The 17,295-nt window shown below is 22.9% G+C and overlaps 1 protein-coding gene and 1 long non-coding RNA gene across 5 annotated transcripts in view; one reads left to right on the top strand and one right to left on the bottom strand.

Moving 5' to 3' along the window:
* LOC126903795 (SCY1-like protein 2) overlaps positions 1 to 17,295 on the top strand; it is an 82,675-nt gene that overhangs the window by 61,351 nt on the left and 4,029 nt on the right. The window contains exons 11-17 of one of the 4 annotated variants that reach the window (XM_050682280.1): positions 3,208 to 3,457; positions 5,582 to 5,750; positions 5,820 to 6,001; positions 6,139 to 6,371; positions 6,696 to 6,761; positions 11,167 to 11,184; positions 17,009 to 17,176. In XM_050682280.1, the coding sequence (XP_050538237.1) occupies positions 3,208 to 3,457; positions 5,582 to 5,750; positions 5,820 to 6,001; positions 6,139 to 6,371; positions 6,696 to 6,761; positions 11,167 to 11,184; positions 17,009 to 17,176 (1,086 nt within the window). Of the gene's footprint in view, positions 1 to 3,207; positions 3,458 to 5,581; positions 5,751 to 5,819; positions 6,002 to 6,138; positions 6,372 to 6,695; positions 7,644 to 11,166; positions 11,185 to 17,008; positions 17,177 to 17,295 lie in introns of those variants that run through there. The other 3 variants (XM_050682281.1, XM_050682282.1, XM_050682283.1) reach the window with 3 other exon arrangements.
* Positions 3,759 to 17,125, bottom strand: LOC126903797 (uncharacterized). Its single transcript, XR_007703605.1, has 3 exons — positions 16,996 to 17,125; positions 4,043 to 4,216; positions 3,759 to 3,878 (listed from the first exon to the last, which is right to left on the bottom strand). It is a non-coding gene; the product is annotated as an uncharacterized LOC126903797 (long non-coding RNA).

Below are 17,295 nucleotides of genomic sequence, written 5' to 3' on the forward strand. Positions count from 1 at the left end.
AATAGATGCTATTTATGGCTAAATTATACAATGTATTTATTTTCTTAGCGATATAAAAAATATACATGTATCGACTATGAGTATATATGTTCACATTATTTTTTAAATATTGTACGTATTCATGTTTATATTNTGTAATATTCATTTTATAACAAATAGATGCAATTTATGGCTAAATTATACAATGTATTTATTTTCTTAGCGATATAAAAAATATACATATATTGACTATGAGTATATATGTTCACATTATTTTTTAAATATTGTACGTATTCATGTTTATATTCTATAATACATATAAAATATTTAGATAAAGATTTTATTTGTATTTGTTTATTGGGTGATTTTTTTATCGTATAATATGAGATTTTTGGAAATCATTTAAAAACGTTTTTATGTTGTGTGTACGTCGAATAAAAACTCCTCGTTGATTATAACTGCTGCTTATTGTTGCTTGTAAAATTGTTTCCTATGATAAATTTATTATGGAATTATAAAAATATATATCTTAATACTTTCAGAATCCAATTTAATATCTTTTAAAATATATTAAACTGTTTTCTATCGAAATGTATAATATTAAAAAGTTTTCGAGTCAGAAATGTTTTCAAGAATGGACTTTTCAAAGAAGATATTTAGTGAAAATTAAAATCTAAATTTAATTTGAAGAATATTTATTATTTCTCTATAGAAATATTTTATTTAGGGTATTCTACTGAAGTATTCTTATTAAATTATCGTTGGAGTATATATGTACATGGTGATTCATTTATCTTGTACCCGTTAATTAATCAAATTTATTTATTTTTGCTTTCTTTTAGGTACATGTTCTTTTTTTTTTTGGTACAACCCGTATTCCTTATGAGCGTGACAACACTATTCATAAAAATGAGAACATACATAATTAACTAACTTATTTAATTGATAATAATCTAATTAAGTTATTGACATTTTTATACTTCGATGGATGGAAGAGTATGGTCGGGAAATGACTAATGATTAAAATAAAACCGGCGTGCACATCCAGTCTATATTTTAAAACTATTATAATTCAATGAGTACTCGCCATAATTATCGATATATTTTGTAATTAAACAAAAAAAACCCTAAAAACAACTATTTTGAAAAAAAAATATTTTACCTTTTTATTAGTCATGAATAATAAAGAATATTTATAACTTATACATTATAATAAATATGCTCTGTACGTATTCTTAGAAGACAATATAATTATTTATATAAACATTTTTAATCAAATAATAATCGTATCAATAATTATTGGATTTACTAGATCGTGAATTATACATTATATATTTTTAGAATAGATTTTTAGAAAACCATTTGGTAAAATAGTACATTATTAATGTTGGGTAGTAAATTTTCTGCAACATTTTAAAATTTATGAAAATTTGAATTTTCATGTATCTATTTTGCGGTATTACACATTGAAATATGTTATAAAACATAAACTTCTGGTAACTATTGGGTGTATAAGTATGAGATTTTTTTAAAGAAAATTCAATAACTCTAACCTGCAATTAATGCGAAAATATTTTTTTATCTGTCTTTTAATAAAATATTTTTTTTTTATTTACTCTAAAAAATGACAATCTTGGTTTCTCTTTTTAAAATTTTTCACAAGTTAAAATATATTTTAACTGTTAAAATTTTCATACCTCCTAAGTATAATTATAATTTTAAAAAGAAAAAAGTAATGCAAATATTTAGTTAATCAAAAATTATTAAATTTATCAAATCATAATATATATCCAGATATATATGATATATATATTGGATATAGCATATCCAAATACAAAAATAATGTAATTTGAATGGAAAAAAATTTAACATTAGTTAAGTCAAACAAAATTCTAGGCATAAATGTTAAAAGTTGACATGTCATACTATGTTGAAACTTAATATATCTTTATACAATTTTTTCATGTACATTCTTCTAAAATATTTTTTATTGTTGCCATATTTCAAATATCTGAGATAGTTTAAATAGTTCACACGATTTGGTGAAAAAATTAAAAAAATACCTAACATTTTATGTTTCATAAATTTTATCGAAAAAGTTTCTTGTATATTAAAACGTATTACTACTATTCTGTTTTCTCAAATGGAACCTCTTAAAACGCAACTGAATTTATATTAAAATCTTGATTTATAAGTCGTGCAGTGGAGCCGGGAACCGGCGGTAGAAAGGAGGGAACAGTTGCCTCTTGGTAAAAACAAGAATAGTAGGTGACTTGTTTTATCCGATATCAAAATACTTAACATCATTTTTTATAAACTCAGTTACTTGAAACATTATTTAATTATTACAACATACGTAAAAACTTACATTTGTTTGATAAACCTATCTTACAAACAGAATACTTTTATACATTTATGAAAACTTCAAAGAAATTACATCGCAATTCGTTAGTTTGGAATTAGTTTTATAATCACCAAGCTTCTACGAAATCTAGTTCAAAAACTGAGAACAACTTTAATAAGTTGTTCTGGAGATTTTGAAGAGAATGTACAAATATTAAGTTTGGGCGAAATATTAATGTTTTTAAACTTTTACTCTACTTCAATATTTTAGTACATAATACATAAGAAAATTTTAAACAATAAATTAAAAATCATATTTTTTTATTGTTAATATTCATATTTCAGTAGTTCTAATATATTTTTTTATAATATAACGACGTCGTGTAATAGATTGAATCAAAAATTTTAACCTTCTATTCTGTTTTCCCTTATTAAATTCATACAAAATTTGTCAAAACTTTAATTATTTTAATATGATACAAGTAAAATATTTATTTAAAATGAATTTCCACGTTTTAAATAAGTTATTTTCCAAATTGAAATATATATACATAATAATTAAAGAATATTGATTTTATGTAACAATAATTTCAGTTATTTACTTTAATAATATGGTATAAATATAAATAAAAACTTTTATATAGAGTTAATAATAATATAATATTGCAATTTAATTGAAATGAATATCGTGTATATACATTTTTGTAACTGCATAAAAAAGATAATTTTTTAATTCTAATGCGTATGGTAGCACACTAATTATAGCTATTAAAAATTTACTGATCCTCGCTGTTTTCTAGTGTTTCAATCCTTAAGAATACTATATAGAATGTGGATACTAATTGTTGTTCATTATTGCAGTACTCTCTAAAGTAATTGTTTCAGAGTGCCGCTGTACTAGCTGTTACAAATGTTTCCCAGTATATGGATGATACAGCTATTAGAAGAATGGTTCTACCTAAACTAAAGATGGTGTATGAAACGAACCCTAACGACTTAAAAATTGTTTTAAATATACTGGCATGCCTAGAAATAATATTACATAGACTCGAAAAGCAACAAATAATTGAGGAAGTATTACCACTAATATGGATAATTAGTCAAACTGATCCAGAAGTAATAGCCAGAATAGCAAGTAAGCTCGATGTCTTTAGTTTTATACTAGTGATGTTTGAACTTAATATGGGTTAGTTAGTATTTAATTCGAAAATCGAACTTAAAATTAAAAAAATCGACCACAAACATTATTATTGTAAATCAATTCGAAAACCAAGTATATTAAATCAAATATCGCAGCGTAAATGTTGAATGTGAAAAAGATAATTCGCCTGAAAATGATTAAAATCTATTAAGTTTGATTAAATATTTAGATTATTCAGTTCGACTACAAAAATCAGGGTACGTAACATCAGTATTTTGTCCAATAAAATAAACATTTTGCTTACGAATGTCACAATATATTGTTTATAATCGAAACGTATACATATAAACACTTCAGTACATTTAACATCTTTTTTAATTAATAATCTTCAAGTTATTTTAGTCAAATTTCAGACCTAAATATCAGAAAATATCTTTTATATATTTATATTCTATTTTATAATCCTAAAAATTTCTTTGGTTTCAAATAATAAAAAATTTATTTAAAATTCATTTTTTATTAAAATTACATTAAAAATAATATTAAAGGAATATAATGTATTTCAAAGAACTATGTTACCCTTTGGCATTAGCTTATCCTTTGCAATGGTACCTTGCCATACCTTGACTTTGCTGTTCCGCTGATTCATCTGATAGCTGATGTAAAAAGCTAATACCCGCGACATTTTCTGTGTAATGAATAACGTTGTTAAGCTTTTGCGATCAACTTGACACACTGAGGTATAAAAGATTCCTAATGAAGAAAAATTACCTTTTGTTTTTGTAAAATAATAATTATTTTCATTGTTTTTATTAATTACCCATGTAGGTAAAATCTTTATAAAATGAAAATTTAAGGATGACTTTTTAACGAAGGCATAAATTCTCCTTTTAGGCTTAATTTTTAATTGCATTTTTATTGAAATAACTTTAATTATTATAATTATTTTTTAGCCAACTTAGTGTGTAATAAATTATTACATTCTAGATACATTTATATAAGTTGATTTTTTTGTAAGAAAATAAAATAAAATAAAATAATTTTTTTAGCTTTAATGCGAAGCTGAGAAAGTATTTTTTTTGTTTTAAAAACGTATAATAAATGTATATAAGTAATACATATTTTAAAAAGTTTATTTTTAGTACTAAAATTTGACAAAATGTAATTTAAAACTTTTTATTCTAATAATGATTCATTCAGTTACAAAGATACGTATGTACAAAGTAATTGTTTTTTGTAATTTTGCTTTAGCTTATCTAGTTATAATCTTTATTTGTTAAAAAAAAAGCAAAATTACAAACAAATAAATTGTTTGGTTATATTTTTTACAATTACAAAACTCTAATGTTGTTTACTTCTTTTAACATATTATTCTCAACAAAAACCTAACTTTATAAAAGTGTTAAACAGTACAAATATAGAAGCAATATATAAAGTAGGATTGCACTTTATTTTTAATTAATGAAAGAGCAAACTTAGCTACAATGTAGATGTCATTACTTTGATAGATGGATTTTTTTAGGAGGAAAAGAATTTTAAATTTAGCCCTTTTTTACAGTAAGGTTTTTGTTGAAACTATTCCTTGTTGTTGGCTTATGCCTGAAAAATTCATCATTTTTATGAGTCATTAAAAATTCAGAATGAACGACTGCTAGCCCTGCAACTCTAAAATAACGTTTCTGCCTATAAGACCATGTATTTAAAAAGAAATAACAATTTTCATAATTTTTCTTTTATTTACAATACAACATCAAATTTTGATAGAATTTTACGTTTTTTCACATACAGAAATTATCTAATAATTTCGAGGATAAGTCAAGCAGTTAGTAATAAAAATTAAATTTTGAAGTTCTCCCATTTTGAAATAGATTAACATTAAGGGCATTTGTTTACAGTGTTCTAAGCTAGTAGAGCCTAGTAAAAGTTTACTAAAATTGTTTTGTGTAAATATTACTCTAGCATTTTTATAACTGGGTCAGGCGCATTGCGTTAGGTTCACATAAAGTAGTTTTTAACCTAAAAAGGCATATTTACACTTGAATAAATTTAAACAATTTTTATTACTCGTAGAAACAATACATTTTTTTATTATAATACATAAACTTTTTTATATTTTAGTAATTTATAGCATGATTTTGAGAGACAAAAAGTATGGGCTATCCGTGACTTTAATAGCAACGAAAATTATGCCAACATTAATTCCCCATACAATGAATCCTGGTTTAAATTTAGAGCAATTTCAGACATTAATAGAGCTCTTGCAAGACATGTTAGATCATATTGACAGGTATATTATAAAAAGATGTATAGTCAATTACAAATTAAACTAGCATTTTAAATATTTCATTTAATTTAGAAACCAAAGAAATAAACTTAAGTTGGATACGATCTCAATGCAAAGTCCTGATAGACACCGTCCTTTAAGACATTTGTACAGTTCTGATAATATGCATGCCCAAAATTTCAATATACCAAACTTGAAAATTGAACAACGCAAAACATCAAGCGCTGAAGATATGGTTCGGAAAAATTCAGCAGGTAAACAAAGCAAAAAATGTGTCTTATTTATGAACGTTTGTTAGTACATCTATAACATTTTAGTTTCTAAAAAATATTAATAATTAATACCTCTCGTATGGCTAATTATTAATAATTTTTTGTAATACATTTTATAGGTAGTTGGTGGTTCGGTGGATCACCTTCTGGGTCAGATAGTAATTTTTTACGTGTAGTAAGCTCATTTCCAAACCGTCGTCTGTCCGATAACATGTTAAACACACCCAAAATTCGAGTAGCTCCATCGTGTGCTTCATCACCAGGAAGTACACCATGTGGTACTGGACTACCAATTCGTAGACATTCCAACGTGGAACGTCGAGGCTCTACAATAAACTTATCTCCACCATCGGTAAAGTTAATTTGTTCGACATTTATTTATAATTTTCAATTAATACTATTGCTTTATAAATGGATTAAATCAATTGGTCATGTTGTATTGATGTACGCTTGAGATTGTGAGTAAACAGGAATGGAAAAGTTATTTCTATAAATATTCGAGGCAATGAACTGGTAACGCTGCGAGTTAAATTGATTAAAAAAAAATGAAATACACATTTGAATGAGACGCCATTTAATTCAAATAAACACAATTTAATTTAAACTTGTCACGCATTTTGCTGCAAAGTATGTGCACTATAACCACCAGGGGCATTTAAAGTAATTTTTTGCACAGGGCTATCAATACATCAGATCGGTTAGTCGCAATGGGTCCACAATGTCGGTACCATCATCGACGTATGTAAGTGATAACAAATAAAAAAGAAATCCGAGTGCTGCATATTATATCGGTGTCCGTTGTCAGTTTAAATGTGGTTTTTCTTGATTTTTCTTTCTTTTTTATTCTTTTTACGTAAAATTTACAACATTAGTCAAGTTTTTTTGGCATGAATAAAATGATACGACAAAAATTAAATGCTCAGATCATTTTCAATGGATAAAGCTATAGTCAATATTACATCTGAAAGATGTACTGTAAACTTAAAAAAACCAATAATTGCTTTTGTATTGACGAAACTCCGTTATAAGGTAGCTAAGTATATAAGGTCCAGATGTAATGTTTTAGTAGGTTTTCTCATTGTTGTTTCTTAGGCTTATTCATGTCAATCTACAAGGGAGCTTTGAGTATAGAGATATAGCTATATCCATCGGAAATAATCTAAAACAAAATGTGTTTGTTTTAACTTTTTTTCATAAACTTGTCAACAATATATTGGGAACATCAAACGAATGGCTGGCGGTTCTCATAATGTAATGAGTTTACAATAAATGACAATGGTACAATGGTCAGGCACAATGTATTTGTATTTTATAAAAAATTGAAAAAATCAAAAATGCTATATATACTTTTAACGAAATAGATATTTATAAATATTTGATTTTTTCAATGCATGACGTTTTATATAATATGTATTTTTATTTTACCTCCAATTTTCTTTATACAAAATTTGTTTATTATATTAAATGTAATATCAATATTATAGTCAAAACTAGAGAATTTAAAACAAATGTTCTATATCATATATTGTAAAAAAAGAGATAGTTAATTTCTCTCCCAAAACCCTTATTTTGGGTCATATTGCTTTTAACTATACAGGGTGATTTTTTTATCATAACCCACTCAATTACTTGCATAATAATAATAATTTAAACATTTTTTTTTTATTATTATCTTTAGTTACATATTATTCTTGAATTTTTAACTATGTAATACTTTTTAAGTTCATCCCTTATGCCTTGTAAGGGGGTCAACTTTGTTTTTTTAAATGGTAACATATATTTTTAATTTAATAAAATGTTTGAGTTTTTAATTTAATAGTAAATGGCATTTGAATTTTTAATATAACTTAATTCGTTTATTAGATATAATCATTTAAAGTTTCAAATTTTTGAATTAATATACAGGTATAATACACAAGGGATTACAAATATAGGTAGCTAATTGATTTTTTATGACATCGATATTAGCAGGTACACAGCATTGTTATTATCAATGGTAGTAAGGTACATTGTTATGAGTTTATAAATACACTAACTGGCAATACAGAAAGTATATCTATTGATAATCATAATTGATAATAAACAATCCGTGACTGAGACAGCAATGTCATAAAAATCCAATTAGCTACCTGTATTTACAATCCCATGTGTATTATACATGTATATTAACTCAAAATTTTGAAACTTTAAATGTTTATATCTAATAAGCTAATAAAGTTATATTAAAAATTCAAATGCCATTTACTATTAAATTAAAAACTCAAACATTTTATTAAATTAAAAATATGTGTTACCATTTAAAAAAACAAAGTTGACCCCCTTCCAAGGCATAAGGGATGAACTTAAAAAGTATTACATAGTTAAAAATTCAAGAATAATGTGTAACTAAAGATAATAATAAAAAAAAATGTTTAAATTATTATTATTATGCAAGTAATTGAGTGGGTTATGATAAAAAAATCACCCTGTATAACCTAAGTAGTAATGATTTTTATGTGTATTGTATTTTATTTTTAACAGCTTTAATTCGCACAATATCACCGTCAGCCATTTTATTATATGGATACAAATTACATACATAATAAAATATTTTAATGATATATCGAAAATGGTATATTTTATAGTTTTTATTTTGACTTACTGCTACTTTCTGGATATAAGAATATTTCTATTTTTATGCGTTACTATTTGTATTTGTTCCATCTTACTATACTGTTGGCTTTTTTTGTTAGCTAGAATTGACCGACACGTATACTCTGTACGTATAATATTGTTCTTTTTTTTTACTCAGCGCATTGCTTTTTGGCTGAATTTTTTTGCACTCGCGATAATTATAATAAAATAAAAATATTTTTTCATACATTCTTTTAATTGAATTACTATATTTTAGATTATTTTGAATAATTTATAACATATTAAGTAAAACAAATTTAGAAATTATTATTATTATTTGAATGGGTTTTATTAATATTTACCTTCAAATTTAAGTAAATAAAAATATTACATATACAGTGTGGTTTTTTAAAGATGATACCTACCATTTTTTTCTTAAAATAATGATTTTATTATGAAAATGTATAAATTAAATTTTTATAATTTATTGTTAAGGTAAAGTTAGTTGTAAGAAAAATATATTCCTAAAAATAGATTTTAAAGGTAATTTTCAAAAGTTAAATGAGAATATATTTTTATTATTTTTTGAGTTAATGTAATTTTGTATTTTATAATGTAACTCTATCCCGCTCCTCACTTTCCTTTTTTTGAATCTTTAAATGTTAATATATCAAAAAGTAATATTATATAAATGATTGTCCACCAATCAACACTTAATTTATACTTTTCTTCATTTCATAGTAAAAATAAAAATTAATTTCTATGTAACTTTCGAAAGTCACTCTTATAATCTACCCTTATAAATAACATTCACTTGCGATTAACTTAATTTATTCGACGATACATGAAAATTAATTAAATTTTAATCTATACATTTTTTATAAAAAAAACATTATTTAATTATATTAAAGAAAAAATTGTGGTATCATTCTTTAAAAATCATTCCGTATAATCAAAATTAATTTCAATATTTTGTCAGTAAAAAATTCAGAATTTTTGTTTTGATAAAAAATATTACTTTAGAAAGGGATTATAAAGCATAAAATTAAAAAAGGGTTACGAATCCGTATAATTAAACACTTTATAGGATGATTTTTATTTTATTTAACATTAAAAAATATAATTTTTTATAAATTTGACACCTTTCACTTAATTTTTATGAATTTTTATATCTTCAACTTGGTGATCATATAAAAATATCAATGTATTATGTAAATTTTTCACATATCAATTGTTAATTTTAGTTTTTTTATGCATAAAACAATCAAATTAAGTAAATATGGAAATTTCGATTCACATTGAATAATATACTATTCGGAATTTATATCACAATCCAATAATGCTTACTCATTTTGATTCGTAAACATTGAAAAAAATAATATTTACTTTTATTTTTTCACAAAGTATTTTCATATTATTCTTAGTTAATGTTGAGTTAATATGAAAAAAATATAACTCATATACAAAACAATTTTTTTTACTACTACATAAAATTAATGAAAAAAATAAAATTTGTATAATAAAAAAACAAATGTAATTTTATTGATATTATTCAGCAAAAATTTAGTAAATTTATACTTAAAAGACTCTCACTTCTTTCCTGTATAATGTTAATGGTGAAAAAATCATAATTTTGAAATTTATTCAAATGTATTACTTATTTTTAATAGTTATAATTTTATCCACGAAAATTTTTCTATATTTCAAGATATTTAAAAATTAAATTAAACAATTTCAAAGAAGTTCTAATTGATTTATCATTGAATTTTTTATGTAATATTAGCTTCATAATTAAATATTATTTAAGTTTTAAAAATACCCCAAGAAGCTATGTTTTGAAAAACTTTTTCATTGTGCTCTTGAGAAAAAATATTATATAATTTAATTTATCGCACATTATTTCTGAACTTAGTAAAATAGTCTTCATATTTTATACTTATTATTTAACTAATTTTATACATTAACATGTATTGCATTTATTATTTAAAAAAGAAAAAACTTGCAGCGTTATAAGTTTTTTATATTGAAAACAAATGATTGTTATGGTACAAAAATTGAATCTAACAATTTTGTTTGTACTTTACACTTTCTGAAATTTTTTAATCTTAATTCTACACAAAGTGAAATATAAACATTTATTTGATAAATAAAAGAAATATATTTATTTGATAAGTAATTGAAATGGCCCTAGTTCTTTTTATAATGAATTTCTACACTAAACACATTTTTTTGTTATTATAGTAGTTTTAATTAGATCTTAATGAAAATATTTATAATTTTAAATCAAGTACTAGTAACTAAATGAATTAAATTAAAATATTATTGCCTATTAATAAAAAAGTTACACGTAATTAAAATAATTAAGGAATTAATGTCTGTTCAGTATTTATTTACCTATGCGAACCGCCATTCTAACAATTTATTACCTACAAATAATCTTTAGGCTTTACTTTTGATAATAAGTATTCTAAAAATTAATTAAATATCGTAATTATTATTTTTTGTTTTTCTAATGCCACTTATACGGATAACAGCTTGCACGGAGCATGATAGTGAGTATTAACTTAATTGATTAAGAATAATTTATTAATAATAGATTATTGACAATATATTTAAGCATAAATATAATACGTATAGATCATACATTTGTCAAGAAAATATGTTAGGATAATGAATTTTCCAATAATATCATGAAATAAAATAGAAAATATACTGCTTGGATAGATTCATATTTTTAACTTACTGATTTATTAACGTAATGACTTTATTAATTTGTCGTCCAGAAAAAATGTAATATGAAGTTTAAGTTTTATTATTTATAAGTATAATACATAAATGAATATTTATTATTGCAATTAAATTTAGTATCAAAATGATATTTATTATTTTTGTATTTAGTAATTTTACAAACTTATATTTATAACATTACTTTTTTAAAATTTCTATCTGGGAAAATTAAAAATGATCTAATTAAGAAAATGAATAGTCAAAAATTATTTTTAAAATAGTACTTCAGAGGTTATAACATTTAAAAATATATAATGGAGGAAGATTGAGGCAGAATAATGTGTATAGATAAATTTAATATTATCCATATTTCATCTACGCTTTATATTTCAAAATATTTATAACTTCCGCAATAAAATAAAGAGAAATCGAATGGATAAAAGTGTCTATCAATAGAATCAGCAATTTGATCGTAGGTAGAACATTTTTTTTTTGAGCCCTATCATTTTGATTGTCATATTATGCTGCAGAATATTTATAACACTTAAATCTTTTTCTTAGTTTATTTTTATTTTTTTTTGTATGATGCCATCATACAATTTAATCCTCTTGGTTAATTTGGGTAATTCCCACCCAACCCCAATTATAGAACTATTGTACTTAAAATAAATAACAAAAAAAAAAATTTTTATTAAAAATTATAACAACACGTATAATATTTTTTTTATATTGGAGGCCATTTACATATAAAAGTCAAGTAGTGACGAATAAATTTTTTTAATTTATAGCATGTGACATAAACTTTAAAATAACATATGTTCGAAGTTCGGTTTGGGAGTATCTCTCGAACATACATTACTTTACAACTAGAAAGGTTCTTGTTTCATCAGATGGATTTGAAAAAGTTTTTTAAGATATGACTGATGCTTAATTTTAAAAAATTGGTGAATTATTCCAAAAGCTACATGATCTCCTATTTCCTTATTTATATCCTGATTACAAGTTTTATGATTTATAAGTGTAATATATGAATATATATATATATTTATAATATATAAAGGTAAAGGGTCCGATAAAAAAATGTTGCATAAAAGAAGAATATTTTTCAAAAAGTTATAGCTTTATACAGTTAAAATATAAAAATTAAATTTTTTTTACAAAAATCATATTTTTTTTATTAACTTTAATGTTTGTTTTCACCATGAAAACAAAATAAAGTCGGAAATTATTTTTTTTCATATTAAATTATATTACATAAGCTTTAATTTAATATATAAATATATATGAAAAATGTCAGTATTTCCGGAACACATTCAAAAATTAAGCTAAAAAGTTATTTTTTCTATATGTATTTTTAAGTTTTAAACCTACCTGTATAAAGGGCAATGGTCCGATTTAAAAAAAGTATGTCGAATGATAAAAGTATATAAATATTATTTCTCATAAAAAAATATAAAGTTGAAAATGTAAAATATAAAATCGAGAATTTTAACACAAAAGTAGCATACGGTAGTAATTTTCACCATGAAGACAAAACAAAGTTCGAAATTTTTTTTTTTCCATAATAAAGTATATTACATAAGCTTTAATATAAGGTATATATAAAAGTATCAGTATTTCCGTAACATTTTCAAAATTTAAGTTGAAAAAATTAATATTTTGTGAAAAAGTTGTCATTTTAAATCCCCTCATGGACAGGTAAAGGGTCAGAAAAAATATATATTAAATGATAGGTAAAAACATCATGCATCTATAAAAAAAATTCATGCTGGTCTTTTTTGAAAAAGTTATGACAATATTAAGTAAAAAAAATTGAAAAAATTTCAAAATATAGCGTATTTTAAATTTGTGGTTCTTTTTAATTTCCCCCATTTACGGGGAACGAGGGAAATTTTTTCAATTTTTCAGGATAATGTATTCGACTTGATACGATTTGTGATCTTTTGACGTATCATTGAAAGAAATCGGTTCGGTGAGAGCTGAGAAAAAGTTGAACAGACACAAAAACAATCACATCATAATAAAATTAATACCTTCTCAGCTTCGCATCGAAGCTAAAAATTGTTATTAAAAATTACAATCTTATTTATTAATATTCCAAATAACTTCACATTTTGAGGAGTAAAATCTATATGCTCCCAACAGTGGAAATTGCGCGCAATTTGATAGTAATGTTGAATACAAATAAAACCATTTTTAAAAATTTTAAAAACCTTCAATGTTCGTTATAAAAAAAAATATTACAAAATTGGAAAATACAATAATATAGTCTATATTAAATTTAATATTTAAAAAATTAACTTTAATAATCAAAAAGTTAGCTTTATTTTTTTTTAATTCAACATTAATTAAAAAAGTTTATTCATAATTATAAAAGTGAACTTTATATTTTAAAAGATAAATTGAACGATTTGAAAAGTTAATTATTTTATATTATTTATATTTTCTATAAAAAGTTAATTTTTATATTCAAGAAAATAATATAATATTCAATTTTAATCTGTAAATTTTAAATAATTTTTAGAATGATTTATTGAATTATTTTAAGAACAACATGAACTCCTATTTTCATATTTATATCCAAGGCAAAAGTTTTATGATTTATAAGTATAAACATGAATAAATATTAAAATACTTGATATTATATTTATAATGGAATTGATTTTTCAATAATTTATATATAATTAGCAATCTTATTCAATAATTAGCATTGTAATTTTACGGAGAAATTATAAAAGATTTAATCTTATTATTTTATTACAATAATCTTAATGTATAGTTTTTTTTTTAAAAGCATATATTTTTTATATTCGTATTTTTTAAGTTTTGATTCCCTCATTTGTATAAATGAAAATGGTTTGTTCTAAAAAAAATATGTCTCATAAAAATGGCCTATATATTAAGTATTTATAAAGAAAATTATAATGATCCATACATTTTTTTAATAAGTATAGAAATTTACAGTAAAAATATAAAATCGAATATTGAAAATTTTACACAAAATTTTTTTAACTTCAGGAGTCATTTACATATAAAAGATAAGTTATTGGAAATTTTTTATTTATTTTTAACTAATTATAATTAGTTTTTTGTGTGGTTGATAAAAATTGTTTCACAAATGATTATTTTTAATCGTCTTATATAATAAAAAACATACATACCCAAAAATTCTCTCGTACAAACACGTATATGTAACTAATGTTAAACAATATTTAAGGAATAACAAATTTTGAAAAATTGTTTCTTGTGAATTTATATTTGTGTTATGTTCTACTAACTCAAAGATTATTATTATTAATGCTTAAATTTAGAGAAAAGTAATTTTAAGGGGAGTTGTATTTTTAAATCAAGTAAAACAAAAATAATTAGTTTTTAAAATGTTAATAATTTTCGAATTAATGGTTCAAAAGTTGTTTTCAACTAGCCATCTCCTTAATTTTATCATTTAAATTTTTTATAACCTAGTTAGATATGTATGAGTTATTTAAAAATATAAAATTGACATCCTTGTAAGTCATAAGGAATGAATTGATAAAGAAAATAAAGTTGTAAATAAATAAATCAAGAAATATAAGTTACTCGAAAAAACCAAATCATTTTTTTCAATACCGTTTTTATTTTGTGAGTAATTGAGGGGTATATTATAAACGCATAACTTGTATAATATATATTCTCTGTATCAAATATCTAGGTGATCGAAATATTTTATACGTTTCACCAACAATAATATTGAAATCGAGTTTTTTAGGAAATCTTTTTTTAGAATTCTCTGCAAAACTATATCAACAGATTATGTTACTTAAAAGTATATTTTTGTAATAAACTACACAATATTCATTTTATACTACATCAAATAAGGAAGAAAAAAATGTCAGGAGAGTAAACGACAAAATATTCAGGATGTTTCTAAATTTAACTAAATCAATTTATTTTAATATTTCGAAGATCTGGACCATTTTTTACAGTTAAACGGCTTATACAAAAACATTTTGATAGAAAAATCATTGTTTTTTACAGAAATAGTTTGGTAGCGTTAACACATAATATATTTAGTAGGTTTCTATTGTTCTCATTGTTTGTAACAATTAACTTGTATAACTAAAATTAACCAAATATAAATAATAAAACTATATATTTATTTAAACACGTTATAGTTTCCAAATCGTTTATTTTAGTCATTCATATATGAAATATTTTATTGTTTTTTATCAATTTGTTGAATCAAAAATATTTTTTTAAAAAAGCACCGTTCTAATATACATGTATAAGTCACAATATTACATTGTAGCATTGCTTACATTAACAAAAATAGAAATTTCAATACCTCTATAATAACATTAGAATTGTCAAGAATATACCTGCACAGCATTACGTATTACACATAATACTGAATATTAAGTTACATTGGACATATTTAAAGAAAAAATAAGTTCATCCAATAAGAAGGATATGAAACCCAATATATTATAAAGAAAAGTAGGTATGTGTCATTGAGAGCAAAATAAAATTAGGAAACGTCTATACAGAAGATAGATGAGAGAAAAATGTTCAAAATTAGTTCATCTAAAATATAAGAAACAATATAACGTAATATATTTAGTAGTAATATATTTATTACTACTATAATAAATACTTTAAAATATTAGTTTGAAAACGTTATAAATAATTTTACAAGTTCGATTTTTTTCGTATAAAAAAAAGTTATATTCAATATTGTCAAGTAATGATGTTTTTAGACAGTTATTTTAAAACAATAAACACAATAAATTTGTAACTACTTCAGTTTAACAAATCATACCTAAATATTTATCCAGAGAAAACTGTATACATTATGCAGCTCATATATTTTGGATATTTGAATACATAAAAAGGAAAAAAACATTCAGACTTCTTTAATGTACTCAACAAATAGCCACTTAATCGTTTTTTATATGAGATGAGTGACTGATTTTGTATATAAAAAAAGTATATTCATAGTTGTATAACAAAATTAAAATAGAAACTATCTGTTGTTAATTTATACAAAATATTATTTACATATCGTAAGATTAAATTATGCATGTTAAACTCATAAAGGTTTTAATAACACCCAAGGGAAAATAATTGACAAGGGGCAATAGACCCTACACTTTAACAGTACGTTTAGTCTATGTTGTCAAACATAATATTTAATAACATATTGGGTTATTATACTGTTACTGTGCGTGTACAAGATAAAAAATAAATGAGTAGGGAGTCAGTTTAATTTAATAAAAAAAACGGAAATAAGAAAATAAAATTATTATAAGTACATTGGTATTATATTATGTTATTTCTTCAGAATGGTTTTTAAAACATTTAATAGAGATTATGTTTCAATAAAAATAGTTAAAGTAATTTTTTTTTATGTTATTTAATTTCGATTACAACAAAAATCGAAGTATTGTGTGTGATAAAAACGCTCCACATTATCCAAATTAACAAAATAGTAAAAAAAAACTGTTAACAATAATTTTATTTAATAAATAGAAAAATATGCTCCGCAATACTTGGAAAATATACATACAATAGATTGTGTTTGTAAAAGTTAAAAAAAATCTAATTGCAATATAATCAAAAGCGTAAATAATATGACTATTAATTGTATTTTTTTATACCTTGTATTTCTAGGGTGGAAGTATGCCAAATACCAGTAGCAGTGTACCGTATCTTCTTAGTTCAAGTATGAATAGCATTCGTTCGAGAAGACAAAGCACATGTTCGCAGGGTTCAGGCACTGGTATTTTACAACAATTAGGTTCTGGTGTAGTAAAACAACTTTCAACGTTACAGAACCCAGTATGTATTATTAATAAAAAATAATTAATTATGGATTATTTATTTGTTAATAATTAATAAGTTAGATTCGGGTAATAAGTATTAGCTTGTATAAGACCTAATACATGCTAGGCTTTATT

The sequence above is a fragment of the Daktulosphaira vitifoliae genome, unplaced genomic scaffold (assembly GCF_025091365.1).
Source record: "Daktulosphaira vitifoliae isolate Bord-2020 unplaced genomic scaffold, ASM2509136v1 Scaffold_4, whole genome shotgun sequence".
In the NCBI taxonomy this organism is placed as follows: Eukaryota; Metazoa; Arthropoda; class Insecta; order Hemiptera; family Phylloxeridae; genus Daktulosphaira; species Daktulosphaira vitifoliae.